Raw genomic sequence first — 21,157 nt, 5'->3', positions numbered from 1 at the left:
TGATTTGTCTGTTTGTGTTTTGATATTGATTATGCCAATTTTTGGTTATTTTTTGTTTGTTAACACTTTTAATTTCTGATTTTGAGATGGGTAGGTTTAGGCTTATTTCTGGTATTTTGAGAGATAATTTAGCTGCTTTATCGGCGCTTTCGTTGCCGTAAATTCCTACGTGGGCGGGGATCCACAAGAAGGTTATTTGTTTGCCTGCTTTTGTTAGGTCGTTGGAGCTTTTAAGTATTTGGTTTATTAATTTAGGTCGTTTTTTGGTATTTTTGTTTTGGAGGGCTTGTAGTCCACTAAGGGAGTCGGTGAGAATTAGGATTTTATTGTTGTTTTTAGATTGTTGGTTATGCAGGGCTGAGGCCATGCCCATAAAGTACAGTGTATGGTTGACACGAATATATACAGGGTAGGAGGCAGTGTTTATACAGTTGAGTAGGTTTAAGACCAGTTACACTGTTGTATTTGTAATGAGTTGTGTTTCTGCATAAAGTTAGTCAATGAATGCAACAACCGTGTCCATGACACTTTTGGAGGAACATACACACAAGCAATGCAGAACTTAGCAACAAGAATGGAAATGTATTCAATACTGCGAGATGACATTATGTGCCAAGTTTGGTGAAGAAATATGGTACGGTTTTCAAGATCTGCTCCGGAAACGAAATGTGACGGACGGACGGCACATATTCCTATGTCCCCCTTCCACTTCGTGGCGTTGGATAATAATGTTGTATCGATAGTCGTAGTAGATCAGACGACATGTTTGTTTATATGCCGGGGTCATAGTGTGCTGGTATCCAATGCGATGTGAAGCTGCCCTACAATCAGAAATGGTTATCGCTCATTAACCACTTCAAAATTCACCAATCAAATTTGACCACTATTCAATGTCATAGTTGATTATGTGATCTGACTGATCGTGTGTCATCGTAATCGTTGCTCATGCTATCAATCACTGGTTTGCATGTTCCTGATTCGTCATGATATAGCTTGTATGTTGTTGATTGTCGCATCACTCACTTTTGTTGACTCCCCATATGCCCCAGCAAAGGCCAGCAGGGCAATGATCTCGAGGCAGGGCGTCCACTATGACTTGTTGATTTGACTTTTTTGTTAACTTGTAGGTCGACGTCAGCAATTGTCCATCTATGTCTGAATGAAATGCTGAGTGTGTTTGTTTAACACTACTTTTAACAGTATTCAAGCTGTAGCACGGCGTGTCAGTTTAGACGTTAACCACTTTGGCACGGCACGGGTATGGTGCTGACAAACCTAGAAACATAAGCGAGGCGAAACTGTATTCGAACCCACGATCATAGGTTTCTGGACGCAACTACAACGCATTGCAGCGCTTTAGACTACTGGGCCACCTATGCCCTCCTTGGCACATGGACTTGTCGAGGCACCGAATCAAAAATGAAAAAGTGGATTCAAAACCAAAAGGTTACAAATGTATAGGATTTATTCATTTTTTCTTTTTCTTCTTTTTTCTCCTGGATCTGTCTGTGGCCTTATGTCGACTGTGCTTCTCCTTTTTGCTCGCGTCTTTTGACTTTCTGTCTTTCTTAGGTTTCTCCCCGCTACCAAGTGATTTTTGTTTCTGTTAACATGAACAGCATTCCCGCCATTACTCATAGTTACCGGCTATTACTCACAGTTACCCACCATTACTCACAGTTACCCGCCATTACTCACAGTTACCTACCATTACTCACAGTTACCCGCCATTACTCACAGTTACCCACCATTGCTCACAGTTACGTACCATTACTCACAGTTACCCGCCGTTACTCATAGTTACCCGCCATTACTCACAGTTACGTACCATTACTCACAGTTACCCGCCGTTACTCATAGTTACCCGCCATTACTCACAGTTACGTACCATTACTCACAGTTACCTATCATTACTCACAGTTACCCGCCATTATTCACAGTTACCCACACTTACCAACCATTAATCACAGATACCCACAGATGCCGACAGCGTGGTTAATACTCACACAGTATTTTGAACAGAGGTCAATGTAGAGGTAATTCGGTAATCAAACCATCCTCACCTTGGACAATTCTTCCTTAATCCTTTTGCTTGCCACCTTCCCCTCGCTGCTCCGTGGTATCTGATGAATCAATGGGACAGTTGAATCTCAACAACACTAATATTGGTGCAAACATGGATGCATTTGATTTTCGACGCAATGTAGTCTCGAAATTTCATTATAGACAGTCCAGGCCTCACTGCTTGACCCGTGAAGATCCGGGTAGAATAGCAATGCTTGTCGTAGGAAGCGACTAACGGGATCGGGTGGTCAGGCTCGCAACCTGTGCTTGCTGCGAGAGGCAACTATGCTTGTCGTAAGAGGCGACTAACGGGACTAGTTTGGTCAAGATAGCTGACTATCTGTCATCCTATCCCAATCGCGTGGATCGATGCTCATGGTGTCAGTCACTGGATTGTCTGGTCCAGACTCAATTAACAGACCGCCGCCATATAGCTGGAATACTGCTGGGTGCGGCTTTAAACAAGCAAACACACAAACAAAACCTCACTGCCTCTTGACCTATACGTTATTGTTTGGAAGCATGACAAACTATATATTGTACGGCGTGGCCCAGACTATCTCAACCAAATTATAAAACTTACCTCTGTTTCCTTCTTACGCCTGAAACACAAAACATGAAAATACAGCGACACTTAATACTATACCCATAAACATATAGTCATGTATTGAGCGGGGTATTACGAAGGATGTTCTGAGTGTTACAGCGTAACCCAAATGTTCGCGAGATTATTGTCATTCAGGTAAACTGCTGCCATGCAAGCAGCACGTCACTACTGAGTCGTGTCACGTGACTCTTTGTCGGGTAATGACTTCAAGCTGAAGAAAACCTCCACCGGTGAAGTCTCAAACATCTACATTACTTCAATGAAGAGGAGGTGCCCGCTGGAATGAAGGCTTTGTGTGATCACACCGCGTGACATCACCGTACTATGTTAAATATAGCACTCGATTTCATCTGGGAGGATAGATAGAGCATATGTACTAACTTTCCAATATTTGCACATAGGGATTTAACAATTCAGTGGTGAATGGACATATTCCTTAAGTACAATACTCATTACGGCAAAAACTACGTAATTTAGTACAAAGGGCAAGGACAGTGAAGGTTTTGACTGATACCTTTCTTTCTTCAAATGACAATGTGAAATACATATCTTTACCTATAACAATTATAATTAAGATTCTTCGTTAGAGCATGTTTTCAGACCTGACTAGTTACTTAACTGGATGTCATCGTAACACGTGGATCAATTCCATGATGTCAAGGGGCGGTCGGGTAGCCTAGTGGTTAAAGCGTTCGCTCGTCACGCCGAAGACCTAGGTTCGATTCGCGACATGGGTACAAAATATTACTGAAATATTGCTAAAAGCGGCGTAAAACCCAATCTCATTAAAATCAGATCTTAATTCGCGCTATCGCTAAACAAAGCTTTGTTTAGCAGCAGCGACAACTCAGATCTGATTTTAATGAGATTGGGTAAAACCATATCCACTCATAATGTCAAGCACAAGATTGTCTTGTCCAAACTCGATTATTTACGTACCGCCGTCATATAGCTGGGATGTTAAACAACAAGCTAAGTTACTGAACCATCGTTTCTTGACCGCAGATATTATTCTGAGAATCAATGACCCATGCCTAAAACCAATTGTTTGCTATGGGATAATTCTAAAATAAAGTATACACAATAGCACATGAGTTTAGCTTCTCGACAACCATCCTGTTTACTTCATCCCTACTGTCTACTTGTTAGGTTGATGAGAAAAAAAACATACTTTGTGTCAAAGAAGAGTGATTATCTTCTTGGAGATTATTTACCGTTGGATGAAGATAACAAGAGCGACGACGAGCCCTATAAGCCCCACGCTTGCGACGCCCGCGACGACTTTGGGGGTGATATTATCTTTTTCACCTGCAAAACGTCATACTTGGATTATTCTCTAATGACTGCTTCAGGCGAGTGCGAAACAAACAAACAAACAAACAAACAATATGCGTCCTGCGTCCACAACACCAGTATCTTCTACAGAACCGAGGTTATTGTATAACGCGAAGCCGACAAACACCACGTGTTTTCAACAGCCTCTGATTGGTTCAAAAAACGTTCCAGAGGGAACTACAAGAATACCTTCCCATCAACACTCACACTGCATTGAATACATCATAAATAAATAAATCATGCACACAAACATGGATTCATGTGGGAAATTCACTTCTGTTATTTTCTTTCAGAACCAAATGACCGAGATAGAATGAGTGAGTGACTGAGTTGTGTTTATTATCCAAAACTGGCTCCCACAGGAAATATCGCTTGGATGAGATCATGCGATATCTACAGTGTAGACATCGCTGCAATGAAATTACACCACAATGCTTTGCAGACCCTTGTGACGTCACTGGTTACCATGATGTCACAATCAAATGACATCACTAATGGATCTGCTACTGCAGTACTTTTTACACTGAAAACAGTCTACAAATTGAAAAAGTTGGAAGAATGATGTTGGATGATAAATAAAATCTCACCCTCGTGTATTTTGATAACAAATATATCAACACGCGTTGATAAAAGTGGCAAAAATCCGCGGCAAGCCTCGGAATTTTTCCACTTTTATCAACTCGTGTTGATATATTTCATATCAAGACACTCGGGTGAGATTCTCTATTTATCGCCGCTTTGAACAGTATTCCAGTTATACCACGGCTTGAGTGGGAGGACAGCCGAAAGTGACAGCCTTAAACGTTTACCACTTTGGTGAAACCCATGAGCATGGGTATGGTTCTGACAAACCTAGAAACATAATCAGGGCGAATCGGGATTCGAATCCACGATCACAGGTTTCTGGCGTTACCAAGGGACGCAACTCTGACTAATTGTACCATGTGAATGCCCCTTGAGACGAGTGGGCCACCCGTGCCCCTGAGAAAGAATGAGGTACATCACTGTTTTGTAAACGTGTATCATTCATTCATTATTAGTCTCATTGAAAAGGAGAGCGTGGATTCCGACACAGACTGATCCATTAGATCTGCCGTATGTGGAATATATATTTCAAGTTTAACTGGCTTTCACCCATGAAGATCCGGGTTAGAACTGGTCTTTAGCAAATCATCAGGACCGGGGTCAGACTTGCTTACTTGGTTCATGCATGTCATCGCATCCCAATATTGCGTAGACAGATGTTTCCACTCCTATTTACAAAACCTTTGTCCAACGGGCTCATCTAACAATCTAATATAACCCAGAAAGGGCTTCACTGGGATAATGCCGGGCTCGCCTCTGTCCACGACAGCCTCACCTTCGTCAACAACGTCCACATCTGGGCCGGGAGTAGTACCTGGAGACAAGCAATAGGTGGTACAGCACCCATATCATGAAAGAATACTGATATCGCCTCCTAGTCAAGGTAACACCTCACACACACTTATTTACAACATATCTGACAGATGCATATTGATCACATGTCACAGTCATCATAATTGATAAAACGCAACTGTCACGAATATGAATGACACTTCATAATCACCATTACTGAAAAAAAAACAATCACAAATAAACTTTTGTTTATTGTTTAACGCCACACTCAACAATATTCACGTTGTATGACGTTGTATAGTGTGTGAATTACGCCGATCCACGCGTGTGAGCTGTGTGGTGTGTGAGTCACGCCAATCAACGCGTGTGAGCTGTGTGGTGTGTGAGTCACGCCAATCAACGCGTGTGAGCTGTGTGGTGTGTGAGTCACGCCAATCAACGCGTGTGAACTGTGTGGTATGTGAGTCACGCCAATCAATGCATGTGAGCTGTGTGGTATGTGAATTACGCCAATCCACGCGTGTGAGCTGTGTGGTATGTGAGTCACGCCAATCAACGCTACGCCAATCAACGCGTGTGAGCTGTGTGGTGTGTGAGCTACGGCGATCAACGCGTGTGAGCTGTGTGGTGTGTGAGCTACGGCGATCAACGCGTGTGAGCTGTGTGATGTGTGAGTTATGGCGATCAACGCGTGTGAGCTGTGTGATGTGTGAGTTATGGCGATCAACGCGTGCGAGCTGTGTGGTGTGTGAGTTTCGCCAATCAACGCGTGTGAGCTGTGTGCATGGTGTGTGAGCTACGGCGATCAACGCGTTTGAGCTGTGTGGTGTGTGAGTTACGGCGATCAACACGTGTGAGCTGTGTGGTGTGTGAGCTACGGCGATCAACGCATGTGAGCTGTGTGATGTGTGAGTCACGCCAATCAACGCGTGTGAGCTGTGTGGTGTGTGAGTCACGCCAATCAACGCGTGTGAGCTGTGTGGTGTGTGAGCTACGGCGATCAACGCGTGTTTGACGTGTGAGTTTCGCCTATCGCGTATTGCAGTTTCTAGGCTAATAAGTCAGCACCTACTTGCAGGCGATCTCAAAATGATCCCATTCCCCTTTGCCACGCCCAGCAAGACGTCCTTATTCTTCAGGAAGTACTCTGGGAAGGAAAAGAGACACTGTATGTACACTGCGAGGAGCTTGTCCTGCACATATGAACAGTAACCATATAGAACCAACCACATTTCACCCACACACTGTGAGGAGCTTGTCCTGCACATATGAACAGTAACCATACAGAACCAACCCACACACTGTGAGGAGCTTGTCCTGCACATATGAACAGTAACCATATAGAACCAACCGACACTAAACCCACACACTGTGATGAGCTTGTCCTGCACATATGAACAGTAACCATACAGAACCAACCCACACACTGTGAGGAGCTTGTCCTGCACATATGAACAGTAACCATACAGAACCAACCCACACACTGTGAGGAGCTTGTCCTGCACATATGAACAGTAACCATATAGAACCAACCCACACACTGTGAGAAGCTTGGCCTGCACATATGAACAGTAACCATATAGAACCAACCGACACTAAACCCACACACTGTGATGAGCTTGTCCTGCACATATGAACAGTAACCATACAGAACCAACCCACACACTGTGAGGAGCTTGTCCTGCACATATGAACAGTAACCATACAGAACCAACCCACACACTGTGAGGAGCTTGTCCTGCACATATGAACAGTAACCATACAGAACCAACCCACACACTGTGAGGAGCTTGTCCTGCACATATGAACAGTAACCATACAGAACCACACAACACTATACCCACACACTGTGAGGAGTTTGTCCTGCACATATGAACAGTAACCATATAGAACCAACCACACTTCACCCACACACTGTGAGGAGCCTGTCCTGCACATATGAACAGTAACCATACAGAACCAACCCACACACTGCGAGGAGCCTGTCCTGCACATATGAACAGTAACCATATAGAACCAACCACACTTCACCCACACACTGTGATGAGCTTGTCCTGCACATATGAACAGTAACCATACAGAACCAACCCACACACTGTGAGGAGCTTGTCCTGCACATATGAACAGTAACCATATAGAACCAACCGACACTAAACCCACACACTGTGATGAGCTTGTCCTGCACATATGAACAGTAACCATACAGAACCAACCCACACACTTTGAGGAGCTTGTCCTGCACATATGAACAGTAACCATACAGAACCAACCCACACACTGTGAGGAGCTTGTCCTGCACATATGAACAGTAACCATACAGAACCAACCCACACACTGTGAGGAGCCTGTCCTGCACATATGAACAGTAACCATACAGAACCAATCCACACTACACCCACACACTGTGAGGAGCTTGTCCTGCACATATGAACAGTAACCATACAGAACCAACCCACACTACACCCACACACTGTGAGGAGCTTGTCCTGCACATATGAACAGTAACCATACAGAACCAACCCACACACTGTGAGGAGTTTGTCCTGCACATATGAACAGTAACCATATAGAACCAACCACACTTCACCCACACACTGTGAGGAGCTTGTCCTGCACATATGAACAGTAACCATACAGAACCAACCCACACACTGTGAGGAGCTTGTCCTGCACATATGAACAGTAACCATATAGAACCAACCGACACTAAACCCACACACTGTGATGAGCTTGTCCTGCACATATGAACAGTAACCATACAGAACCAACCAACACACTTTGAGGAGCTTGTCCTGCACATATGAACAGTAACCATATAGAACCAACCCACACACTGTGAGGAGCTTGTCCTGCACATATGAACAGTAACCATACAGAACCAGCCCACACACTGTGAGGAGTTTGTCCTGCACATATGAACAGTAACCATATAGAACCAACCACACTTCACCCACACACTGTGAGGAGCTTGTCCTGCACATATGAACAGTAACCATATAGAACCAACCCACACACTGTGAGGAGCTTGTCCTGCACATATGAACAGTAACCATATAGAACCAACCCAGACACTGTGAGGAGCTTGTCCTGCACATATGAAGAGTAACCATACAAAACCAACCCACACACTGTGAGGAGCTTGTCCTGCACATATGAACAGTAACCATACAGAACCACACAACACTACACCCACACACTGTGAGGAGTTTGTCCTGCACATATGAACAGTAACCATATAGAACCAACCACACTTCACCCACACACTGTGAGGAGCTTGTCCAGCACATATGAACAGTAACCATATAGAACCAACCACACTTCACCCACACACTGTGAGGAGCTTGTCCAGCACATATGAACAGTAACCATTTAGAACCAACCCACACTACACCCATACACCGTGAGGAGCTTGTCCTGCACATATGAACAGTAACCATATAGAACCAACCCACACTACACCCACACACTGTGAGGAGCTTGTCCTGCACATATGAACAGTAACCATACAGAAGCACACCACACTACACCCACACACTGTGAGGAGTTTGTCATGCACATATGAACAGTAACCATATAGAACCAACCACACTTCACCCACACACTGTGAGGAGCTTGTCCTGCACATATGAACAGTAACCATATAGAACCAACCACACTTCACCCACACACTGTGAGGAGCTTGTCCTGCACATATGAACAGTAACCATATAGAACCAACCACACTTCACCCACACACTGTGAGGAGCTTGTTCTGCACATATGAACAGTAACCATACAGAACCAACCCACACTACACCCACACACTGTGAGGAGCTTGTCCAGCACAAATGAACAGTAACCATACAGAACCAATCGACACTACACCAACACACTGTGAGGAGCCTGTCCAGGACAAATGAACAGTAACCATACAGAACCACACAACACTACACACACTGTGAGGAATTTGTCCTGCACATATGAGCAGTAACCATTTAGAACCAACCCACTCTACACCCACACACTGTGAGGAGCTTGTACAGCACAAATGAACAGTTACCATACAGAACCAACCGACACTACACCAACACACCGTGAGGAGCTTGTCCTGCACATATGAACAGTAACCATACAGAACCAACCACACTACACCCACACACTGTGAGGAGCTTGTCCAGCACATATGAACAGTAACCATACAGAACCAACCCACACTACACCCACACACTGTGAGGAGCTTGTTCTGCACATATGAACAGTAACCATTAAGAACCAACCACACTACACCCACACACTGTGAGGAGCTTGCCCAGCACATATGAACAGTAACCATATAGAACCAACCCACACACTGTGAGGAGCTTGTCCTGCACAAATGAACAGTAACCATACAGAACCAACCCACACTACACCCACACACTGTGAGGAGCTTGTCCTGTACATATGAACAGTAACCATACGGAACCAACCCACAGAACACCCACACAGTGTGAGGAGCTTGTCCTGTACATATGAACAGTAACCATACAGAACCAACCACACTACACCCACACACTGTGAGGAGTTTGTCCTGCACATGGGTATGACAGGGTGGGTCAGAGTATGACAGGGTGGGTCAGGGTATGTCAGGGTGGGTCAGGGTATGACAGGGTGGGTCAGGGTATGACAGGGTGGGTCAGGGTATGACTGGGTGGGTCAGGGTATGACTGGGTGGGTCAGAGTATGACAGGGTGGGTCAGGGTATGTCAGGGTGGGTCAGGGTATGACAGGGTTGGTCAGGGTATGACAGGGTGGGTCAGGGCATTACAGATAGGGTAGGTCAGAGTATGACAGGGTGGGTCAGGGTATGACAGGTTGGGTCAGGGTACGACTGGGTGGGTCAGAGTATGACAGGGTGGGTCATGGCATGACTGGGTTGGTCAGGGTATGACAGGGTGGGTCAGGGTATGACTGGGTGGTCATGGTATGACAGGGTGGGTCAGGGTATGACAGGTTGGGTCAGGGCATGACTGGGTGGTCATGGTATGACAGGGTGGGTCAGGGCATTACAGATAGGGTAGGTCAGAGTATGACAGGGTGGGTCAGGGTATGACAGGTTGGGTCAGGGTACGACTGGGTGGGTCAGAGTATGACAGGGTGGGTCATGGCATGACAGGGTGGGTCAGGGTATGTCAGGGTGGGTCAGGGTATGACAGGGTGGGTCAGGGTATGACAGGGTGGGTCAGGGTATGACTGGGTGGGTCAGGGCATGACTGGGTGGGTCAGAGTATGACAGGGTGGGTCAGGGTATGTCAGGGTGGGTCAGGGTATGACAGGGTTGGTCAGGGTATGACAGGGTGGGTCAGGGCATTACAGATAGGGTAGGTCAGAGTATGACAGGGTGGGTCAGGGTATGACAGGTTGGGTCAGGGTACGACTGGGTGGGTCAGAGTATGACAGGGTGGGTCATGGCATGACTGGGTTGGTCAGGGTATGACAGGGTGGGTCAGGGTATGACTGGGTGGTCATGGTATGACAGGGTGGGTCAGGGTATGACAGGTTGGGTCAGGGTATGACTGGGTGGGTCAGGGTATGACATGGTGGGTCAGGGTATGACAGGTTGGGTCAGGGTATGACAGGGTGGGTCAGGGTATGACAGGGTGGGTCAGGGTATGACTGGGTGGGTCAGGGCATGACTGGGTGGTCATGGTATGACAGGGTGGGTCAGGGCATTACAGATAGGGTAGGTCAGAGTATGACAGGGTGGGTCAGGGTATGACAGGGTGGGTCATGGTATGACAGGGTGGGTCAGGGCATTACAGATAGGGTAGGTCAGAGTATGACAGGGTGGGTCAGGGTATGACAGGTTGGGTCAGGGTACGACTGGGTGGGTCAGAGTATGACAGGGTGGGTCATGGCATGACTGGGTTGGTCAGGGTATGACAGGGTGGGTCAGGGTATGACTGGGTGGTCATGGTATGACTGGGTGGGTCAGGGTATGACAGGTTGGGTCAGGGTATGACTGGGTGGGTCAGGGTATGACTGGGACGGTCAGGGTATGACAGGGTGGGTCAGGGTATGACTGGGTGGGTCAGGGCATGACTGGGTGGTCATGGTATGACAGGGTGGGTCAGGGCATTACAGATAGGGTAGGTCAGAGTATGACAGGGTGGGTCAGGGTATGACAGGTTTGGTCAGGGTATGACTGGGTGGGTCAGGGTATGACTGGGTGGGTCAGGGTATGACAGGGTGGGTCAGGGTATGACTGGTTGGGTCAGGGTATGACAGGGTGGGTCATGGCATGACTGGGTTGGTCAGGGTATGACAGGGTGGGTCAGGGCATTACAGATAGGGTAGGTCAGAGTATGACAAGGTGGGTCAGGGTATGACTGGGTGGTCATGGTATGACAGGGTGGGTCAGGGCATTACAGATAGGGTAGGTCAGATTATGACAGGGTGGGTCAGGGTATGACAGGTTGGGTCAGGGTATGACGGTGGGTCAGGGTATGACAGGGTGGGTCATGGCATGACTGGGTGGGTCAGGGTATGACAGGGTGGGTCAGGGCATTACAGTTCGGTTGGGTCAGGCTATGACAGGGTCGGTCAGGGTATGATAGCTCGGTTGGGTCAGGGTGAAGGTAGGATGGGTCAGGATGTGACGGTCCTCCTCGTTCACAGAACTAAGTACAGGTACTAATGGAAATAACAAACGTGCTTCCTACTCTTCCAGTGGCTTTCGAGAGCTGGCAGCTTCTTGACGTCCTTCTTGCTGGCGTGGTCCTGGTCATGGTATGACAGGGTGGGTCAGGGCATTACAGATAGGGTAGGTCAGAGTATGACAGGGTGGGTCAGGGTATGACAGGTTGGGTCAGGGTACGACTGGGTGGGTCAGAGTATGACAGGGTGGGTCATGGCATGACTGGGTTGGTCAGGGTATGACAGGGTGGGTCAGGGTATGACTGGGTGGTCATGGTATGACTGGGTGGGTCAGGGTATGACAGGTTGGGTCAGGGTATGACTGGGTGGGTCAGGGTATGACTGGGACGGTCAGGGTATGACAGGGTGGGTCAGGGTATGACTGGGTGGGTCAGGGCATGACTGGGTGGTCATGGTATGACAGGGTGGGTCAGGGCATTACAGATAGGGTAGGTCAGAGTATGACAGGGTGGGTCAGGGTATGACAGGTTTGGTCAGGGTATGACTGGGTGGGTCAGGGTATGACTGGGTGGGTCAGGGTATGACAGGGTGGGTCAGGGTATGACTGGTTGGGTCAGGGTATGACAGGGTGGGTCATGGCATGACTGGGTTGGTCAGGGTATGACAGGGTGGGTCAGGGCATTACAGATAGGGTAGGTCAGAGTATGACAAGGTGGGTCAGGGTATGACAGGGTGGGTCAGGGTATGACAGGTTGGGTCAGGGTATGACTGGGTGGTCATGGTATGACAGGGTGGGTCAGGGCATTACAGATAGGGTAGGTCAGATTATGACAGGGTGGGTCAGGGTATGACAGGTTGGGTCAGGGTATGACGGTGGGTCAGGGTATGACAGGGTGGGTCATGGCATGACTGGGTGGGTCAGGGTATGACAGGGTGGGTCAGGGCATTACAGTTCGGTTGGGTCAGGCTATGACAGGGTCGGTCAGGGTATGATAGCTCGGTTGGGTCAGGGTGAAGGTAGGATGGGTCAGGATGTGACGGTCCTCCTCGTTCACAGAACTAAGTACAGGTACTAATGGAAATAACAAACGTGCTTCCTACTCTTCCAGTGGCTTTCGAGAGCTGGCAGCTTCTTGACGTCCTTCTTGCTGGCGTGGTCCTTGGAGTCGTAGTGACCTGCAAGGAAAAGTGGGTCACGTGATCCTCTAAGACGCACGCAATAGATCGCGCATTCGAGAAATACCAACCGAATGCAAACAAACATATCAGTTATATACCTGTGAGGTGGACGCTGTTGACGTTCATGGCGCCGCCGCAGATTTGTTTCTGGTTGCCTCCACACAGTTTTGTACAGGAAGTCTTCTCGCCTCGTTCCAGAATCTTCTCCATGGTTTTACCTGACGACTGTACTTCCGGTGAGTCAGATGTACACTTGCAGTACGTGCTGAGCTGCGGAGTGACAGAGGAAGGGAGTGAGGCCAAATTAGAAGACATAGTGAGAGAGAGAATGTGCGAGGATAACGTGTTTGTAAACTTGAGAGGGCATAACGTAGCCGTAATTATATAGAAATGAGTTTATGTGCAGTGTAAGAAGTTTGTATCTCACTGTGAGCCTGGCGTAGAAATATGTGCAGTGTAAGGAGTTTGCGTCTCATGTTGAGCATGGCGTAGAAATATGTGCACTGTAATTAGTTTGCGTCTCATCTTGAGCATGGCGTAGAAATATGTGCAGTGTAAGGAGTTTGTGTCTCACCTTGAGCATGACGTAGAAGTATGTGCAGTGGAAGGAGTTTGTGTCTCACCATGAGCATGGCGTAGAAATGTGTGCAGTGTAAGGAGTTGGTGTCTCACCGTGAGCATGGCGTAGAAATATGTGCAGTGTAAGGAGTTTGTGTCTCATGTTGAGCATGGCGTAGAAATATGTGCAGTGTAAGGAGTTTGTGTCTCATGTTGGGCATGGTGTAGAAATATGTGCACTGTAAGGAGTTCGCGTCTCATGTTGAGCATGGCGTAGAAATATGTGCACTGTAAGGAGTTTGTATCTCACCGTGAGCATGGCGTAGAAGTATGTGCAGTGGAAGGAGTTTGTGTCTCACCGTGAGCATGGCGTAGAAGTATGTGCAGTGGAAGGAGTTTGTATCTTACCGAGAGCAAGGCGTACACGTATTTGTAGTGGAAGCAGTGGACGACGCACATCTCGACGGTCATTATTTCTGAGTCGAGTGTCAAGGCCTTCTTCGGCTTCCACTGGATGCATTTGCCCTTGTCATCTGGGAAGGAAGAGGTGAGCTTACAGTAGTGTTGATTTCTTCACAACGATTAAAAATGAGCCTCTATGAATGTTTTGAAAAGCAGCCCTAATACATTAAACATGAGGTGTTATATGTGGAGAGGTCAAAGTTTTCATTTTCATTTTCTTCTTTTCCTTTCAAATTGCAGAGGAGTGAGCGAGTGAGTGAGTGAGTTTGGTTTTACGCCGCGTTTAGCAATATTCCAGCAATATCACGGCTGGGGATACCAGAAATGGGCTTTAACCCGGGTCCTCGGCGTGACGAGCTAACGCTTTAACCACTAGGCTACCTGACTGCCCTAATTTGTAGAGGAAAATGCTTAGGTTAATGCAATGAGTCAGAACGTCATTGCAGCGCTTAATCTCAGCTCTCTGACCTTCTCTGAACAGAGGGCGCTTAGCTCTATTAACAATTGAGGGATATTGTTGAATAAGTCTTAAAAATATCGTATTTTTCAAGTCCATGCAAGGAACAAATTCAAGGAACACTGAAGTTTTACGCATGCTCATATAGTTTCAGCTCTCTGGACCGTGTGGGTTCTGAAAAGAAGATTCTGTAAATATATTCCGTTAAAAGCAACTATTTTTTTATTGTGGTATCATGAACTTAGTTACTTTGTGGTGCTAGATGTTTTCATAATGTTTCAGATTCCTGTCAGCTGTTTTAGAAAAAAACACGACCGGACAGACAATGTGCCATGCCAAAATATTACTTGGACCCCTTCGGTACAGGTGACCTAAAGCCATCATTGACGCCGAAGTCGGCTACACTAACATTTGGCCATGAGCTTCGTCCTCTGGCGTGCTCGCTTTTCTTTAAACTTCATAGCGTCGCTGTACATCTTCGCAAGACGTTTCCAGTTGAAGGATACAAATCCTGAAACAGACGCGTCGAGGAGTAAAGTAAACTGACACTTTTGTAGAAAATGCGAAAATATGAACTTGGGCTGCCGAAACTACACGTGCAATAAGGGTACACAAAAGATACGGCAGGTCAGACACTCACACTGATAAACACCCCCCCCCCCCCCACACCCCCCCAAAAAAACCAAACCAAAACGTCACAACTTTTAGTTGTTCCCGTGTTTCTGTAACTAACCAGATGCAACTCTACAGACATACCGGGAAGATATCAGACAGACCAAGAACAGTCACACCCTGGGTAACTACGCCTAATGAAGATGTCACAGTCAACCCATATGTACAGAAACAGTAGCCACGTGATAGCCCTACAACCCACCTGTATGGAGAACGAAGACCACGTGATAGCCCTACAAACCACCTGTATAGAGAACGAAGACCACGTGATAGCCCTACAACCCACCTGTATAGAGAACGAAGACCACGTGATAGCCCTACAACCCACCTGTATAGAGAACGTTGACCACGTGATAGCCCCCACAGTTCTGTGCCTTGGACGATGGGCAGGGGATGTTGCACTTGTTGCTGTCTACCTTGCTCCCCAGGACTTGAGAACAGAGGCATTGGTCTCCTCGCTGAAACAAGTGACATCAGGCCGAACATCAACGTTGATAGATAGTTAAGTATACTCTTCAAAAGAAACGCAAAGCCAGATTTGTGTGAGGTGGGAAAATACATTTATACGAGGAACCACAATGTATTGCGCCAAAATGTTGTGGAGAGAACACTTGGTATTTGTAGTCATCTCAGTTATCGGTACATAGGAAGAGTCCAATGTGAAAGTCAGTTAACATCAGTAACGCGTATGTCCCCCGTTGGAATCGATAGCGGCCTGACATCTCCTGCCCATGGAAGAGACGAGTATGCGAATCACATCCTTGGGAATGTCAGCCCACTCGGCCTTCAAGGCAAAAGCCAACTGCTGCAACGTCTGGGGCTGTGGTTGACGTCGGCGTTGCCGTCTATCCAATTCATCCCACATGTGCTCTATCGGTTTCAAAGCCAGGGGAGAACATCAACGTTGTTGTTGTGTAGACATGCTCTTGTGATCCGTGCTGTATGCGGTCTAGCGTTGTCCTGCTGGAATACACCGTTGCCTTTGGCTGCAAGTGGAAGGACGTGTGGTAGGAGAATTTCGTTGATGTATCGTTGAGCCGTAAGATTGCCCTGGATATCGACCAAACCTGTCCTGCCATGATGAGAGATATCCGCCCACAAAAAAACAAAACATCATAACACTACCCCCACCAAACCTGTCCACTTCCTGTACGCAGTTTCCGGCGTAACGTTCTCCCCGACGTCTGTAGACCCGTGCTCTTCCATCCCCTCGACGGAGAACCAGACATCTCTCCATCGCAGTTTAGGCCATACCCAGTCGTTGTTGACGATGTTGTCGACTCAATATGAACAGGACATCTTGCTCGTAAATCTGCTGCTCTTAAACGGTTTTGTACGGTCTGGTCGGAGATTCTGCGCAGTCCTGGTATTTGGGGTGAGGTTGAAGTGGCTGTGGTCGTCCTTTCACGTAGGTGGCGCAGTCGGATGTAGCGATCTTGTGTGGGGGTGGTTACTCTTGGTCGTCCCGACCTTGGCCGATCACGTGTTGACCCATGCTGTTGAAACCGATCCCATAGCCATGTGATGGTGTTGGGCGCTACACTGAAAACCCTGGCTACAGCTGATCGGGATTCTCTTGCCTGCAAGCGGCCGATGACGTTGTTTCTTTGCACTTCTGTTACATTATGCTGCTGCACATTCAGTGCGTGCACCTCCATGGCCCTAATGCTCTGGGTACGGTTTTCCGAATTGTTCATGTTTCCCGACTAATGGTTTGCGTGTCCTTGTTGTGATCATTTTGATCTGGGAAATTTGTTACTGACTCTGTAACACATTAAACCTCTTCATTTTGCACCTCTTGGTCCGTTAAGTTTTCTTTTATGACAAAATAATTTCCGTATTGCGATTCTTTTTTTTTTGTAGTGCCTTAAAAATTTTTTTCGATAATACTGAGCTAAACCATGGACGGCCATGTTAAGCATTGTTCTTGACCCATCGCTGTCCAAAACACTGAGGCAGCGGCATTATTAGTTGGTTGGTTTTGTTGGTTTGTTGTTTAACGCCGCACTCAGCAATATTCCAGCTATATTACGGCGGTCTGTATATACTCTAGTCTGGACCAGACAATCCAGTGATTGACGTCATGAGCACTGATCCACGCAATTGGGATCGATGACATGCACCAACCAAGTCAGCGAGCCTGACCACCCGATCCCGTTAGTCGCCTTTTACGACAAGCTAAGTCTACTTTTACGGCAAGCATGGGTTGCTGAAGACCTATTCTACCCAGGAATCTTCACGGGTCCATTATAAATTACGGTGCGTGTGTGCATGCGTGCGTGCGTGCGTGCCTGCGTGCGTATGAATTTCAAGTCACAAAGCTTGGCCACCCGATCAATTTCAGTCGCCTCTTACGACAGTCCGCGGGGTTGTACAATCAAGTATCAAGATGCTTCATTTATAATTATTTTCAACTAAAATGTAACTTACTTTTACGAGAGAATATTTGAATTTATCTTTCCAGCACTTTTTTGCACACCATATGGACGACATGTAATTATGTCTTTTTACCAGAGTCGCGTTCTTGGCCTCACGACACCCTTCCTCTTTGACATCTGGAACACACAGCGCATCATACAGACGCTGGCACATACAATGACACATACAGTGACACATACAATGACACATACAGTGGAGTGAGTGAGTGAGTGAGTGAGTGAGTATGGTTTTACGCCGCTTTTAGCAATATTCCAGCAATATCACGACGGGGGACACCAGAAATGTGCTTCACACATTGTACCCATGTCGGGAATCGAACCCGGGTCTTCGGCGTGACGAGCGAACGCTTTAACCACTAGGCTACCCGACCGCCCCCATACAGTGGAGCATACAGTGGCACATACAGTGGCACATACAATGGCTAACGACTGTTTCTTCCTTCAGCTTTGTTTGTTGTCTGACGCCGCACTCAACAATATTCCAGCTGTTTGACGGCGATCTGTAAATACGAGTGTCTGGACCAGTGACTGACATCATGGGCATCGATCTGCGCAATTGTGATACGATGAAATGCAACAACCAAGTCGCCTAATACGACAAGCATGGGTTGCTGAAGACCACCCTCCTTTAGCATCACTACAGTGCGTGTAGGGCACAACCAGGTCTAATCTTCTTCGTTTTGATATAATTAAATTTCGTTGAAATTCCTACATTCTGATTAGCTGAATTGGTCAAATGTTATTGCATTCATTTCCGGCTCTCCTCACTGGAGTTCCATGCGACCAGCATAGTACCTCTGCCACAGGCTAGCGCCATGTGACGATTCGTCACATCTTACGCAGTCCATTCAAGATACTGCAAGTTTTTCATCTGTTTCATTTTTGAAAAGTCTACATATCTAGATAAACATATGTCATAGAATGGTTAACTTTCATTGAGAAAATATCCTAAATCGTGAAAAACTATTTTCCATTTGCGTAGTTATCCTATGTATACATTGGTTGTACGGCTCCACGTGTTGTCATCGAAACCCTACGGAGAGCTAGCGATACGGTCGCTTTGATGTATCAATATGTATTGTCATGCAACTCACTGTCGCAGTTACAGTAGCATATTCATATAATAATGCAAAACAATATGTAAAGCGCCCCTAAATACTTGCATTAGTCCGTTCTATTCTGATTTCTGAAAAAGTTCGTTTGTTTACAAACAAGAGAAAAGTCCGGTCACGTGATATGCAAATTAGACTGTGGTAGTTATGCTAAGTCACCAATGCGCCGGAGTGTGTTCATTTCCCAATAAATGTAAAACATTAAGCCACGCCCAACGAGGCGCATTACTTTTATTACTGCGGAATGTCTGGGAATCCCAATAGTCGAGGGAATTCCCTTTCCGCTCACGTGTATCTTCATGCACGGGACATTTAGCGACATTCATGCATATTCATTGTCTAAACTACCCAAATCGCGAATTCATTTAGTTGGCTCACGGTTTTTCGATTCATACCTCATTGAACCGAAACAAATACACAGTCAATCCTTAGTATATCTTGTTACCAAAAGCGTGACGCATTAAAACATTCGACGGGAGGAGCTTACCATTGGATTGTTTTGTGTCACATAGCTCCAGCAAATACTCTGGGTTCTCTCTGTATTCTTTCATGTCACCCGTCCACTGACCAACCAAAATAAGCAGCGTGTAAACTGCAAGGGTGTGCTTCATGTTTCTTTTGTCCGCCATTGCTCCACAACATACGTATGACGTCATTTGGTTTATGACGTCATTTTCGTTTCATTACGTAACAATTTCACACGCGTCAGGACGCAGAACGTAAGTACAAGCCCATTTAGAATAGAGTACTGACTGATTACGTTAGCGTAAATAGACGATTGTGTTCAGATAGAGGTTATTACGCGAGTGGGATTGGGGACGGTAAATACCCTTTATTAAGAATACACATTGTGTTTAGCCAGCGTGATAATCTCTTCATCATTATGTGTGCTTATTTTTTACATTGACTTATAAATACATTTACGTAAATCCGACGCCGATTTACAGTTTGGAAACCGGATTATTCGTTCAACCTACATGAACATTGAAGTCAATTCAGTAATTATATACAGCGTCTAGTCAGAGCTGGATATTATTATCAGTTTTAGTAAAATTCAGGGATGTATGCGGCTGAGTGTGAAACGTCCTGTAAACACTAGCACACAAATTGATTTCTGCATTCTATCCGTTTATATCCGGGTCAAAATTCGTCTTCAGCAACCAACCCATACTTCCCACACCCCTTGACGACCCGGGTTAGAATTGGTCTTCAGCAAACCATGCTTGTCGTGAGAGGCGACTAACAGCATAGTTTGGTCAGGTTCGCTGACTTGGTTGATGCACATCAACGTATCCAAATTGCCTAGATCAATGTCAATCACTGGATTGTCTGGTCCAAACTCGAATATGTATATGCGGGCCCATTCACAAAGCTGTCTTATCTAAGACAAATCTTAGCGACGACAAAAATCACGCCTGCTATTCTATTCTAATCTATAACTGTTAGTTTACGACACTGGACCTAGATTTTCGAAACGATCTTAGCTAAGATAAATCTTATCGTAACTCTGGCAGAAAACTCATTTGTGTTAGAGGTTGAAAAAGCGGGGGTGTTTCCCAATGACGACATCGGGATTTTACAAACCGCCAGCAATAACAACATGGAGAAGTGACACGGAATTCATGATCACATTGAAGGTCACACTGTTTTACACGCAACTATATTGTACGGTTTATTTGTATAAAATGTTTAACGCCGCACTCAGCAGTATTCCAGTATGTGACGGAAGCAAGACGATAGTAAATTATATATTTTCAATGAATATTGACTAACAGTGACAATTTATATGTAGATAAAACGATTATAACATGCTAGAAAGAGCAGTGATGTTTTATTATAAATAATACACTAATTTACTAAATATATATATATAATGTATATTCAGGTTCCATTCAACAACGAATTGATACGAGCGTTAACCACACTTTTGAGTTTACATCAAATTCAAACAGCTTTTTACTCTGTACGCTTACAAAAAGAAATACTCCAGCAAGGTGTAGTGGGAGTGAACTGTAATCATGGGACGTCAGTCAGAAAGATATATAAGGCATGTTTGCAATCCATAACACCTCTGTTATGGCTTCTGTCAGTAACATAAGCTTGATTTTTTTCCTTTTATCATTCCAATGAAATATAAATTCATAGAGATAGAGATGTAAATATCAAAGGTCAAGTAGGGACTACTTTCACTGTTTATAAACAAACATGGCGTCGCCCTCGTCATTCGGCGATCGAGTCAGAATTAACCATCGGGAATCTGGATAAACTACAGAGATAATTG

General features: G+C 45.9%; 1 protein-coding gene across 1 annotated transcript; it reads right to left on the bottom strand.

The window, feature by feature from the left end:
* Nucleotides 1–1,468: 1,468 nt before the first annotated feature.
* Nucleotides 1,469–19,532, bottom strand: LOC139465907 (uncharacterized). Its single transcript, XM_071247898.1, has 13 exons — nt 19,364–19,532; nt 17,757–17,881; nt 15,655–15,784; nt 15,064–15,165; nt 14,144–14,268; nt 13,276–13,447; nt 13,100–13,174; nt 6,456–6,530; nt 5,367–5,405; nt 3,886–3,979; nt 2,648–2,666; nt 2,064–2,123; nt 1,469–1,603 (listed from the first exon to the last, which is right to left on the bottom strand). Exons 1-13 carry the CDS (start codon nt 19,530–19,532, stop codon nt 1,469–1,471), a joined length of 1,320 nt encoding a protein of 439 aa, XP_071103999.1.
* Nucleotides 19,533–21,157: the final 1,625 nt, after the last annotated feature.

Source organism: Haliotis cracherodii, unplaced genomic scaffold (genome assembly GCF_022045235.1).
Source record: "Haliotis cracherodii isolate W230 unplaced genomic scaffold, xgHalCrac1.p SCAF_18, whole genome shotgun sequence".
Classification (NCBI taxonomy): domain Eukaryota; kingdom Metazoa; phylum Mollusca; class Gastropoda; order Lepetellida; family Haliotidae; genus Haliotis; species Haliotis cracherodii.
The sequence above is the reverse complement of the archived record's forward strand: the minus strand, read 5'-3'. Positions and strand labels throughout refer to the sequence as shown.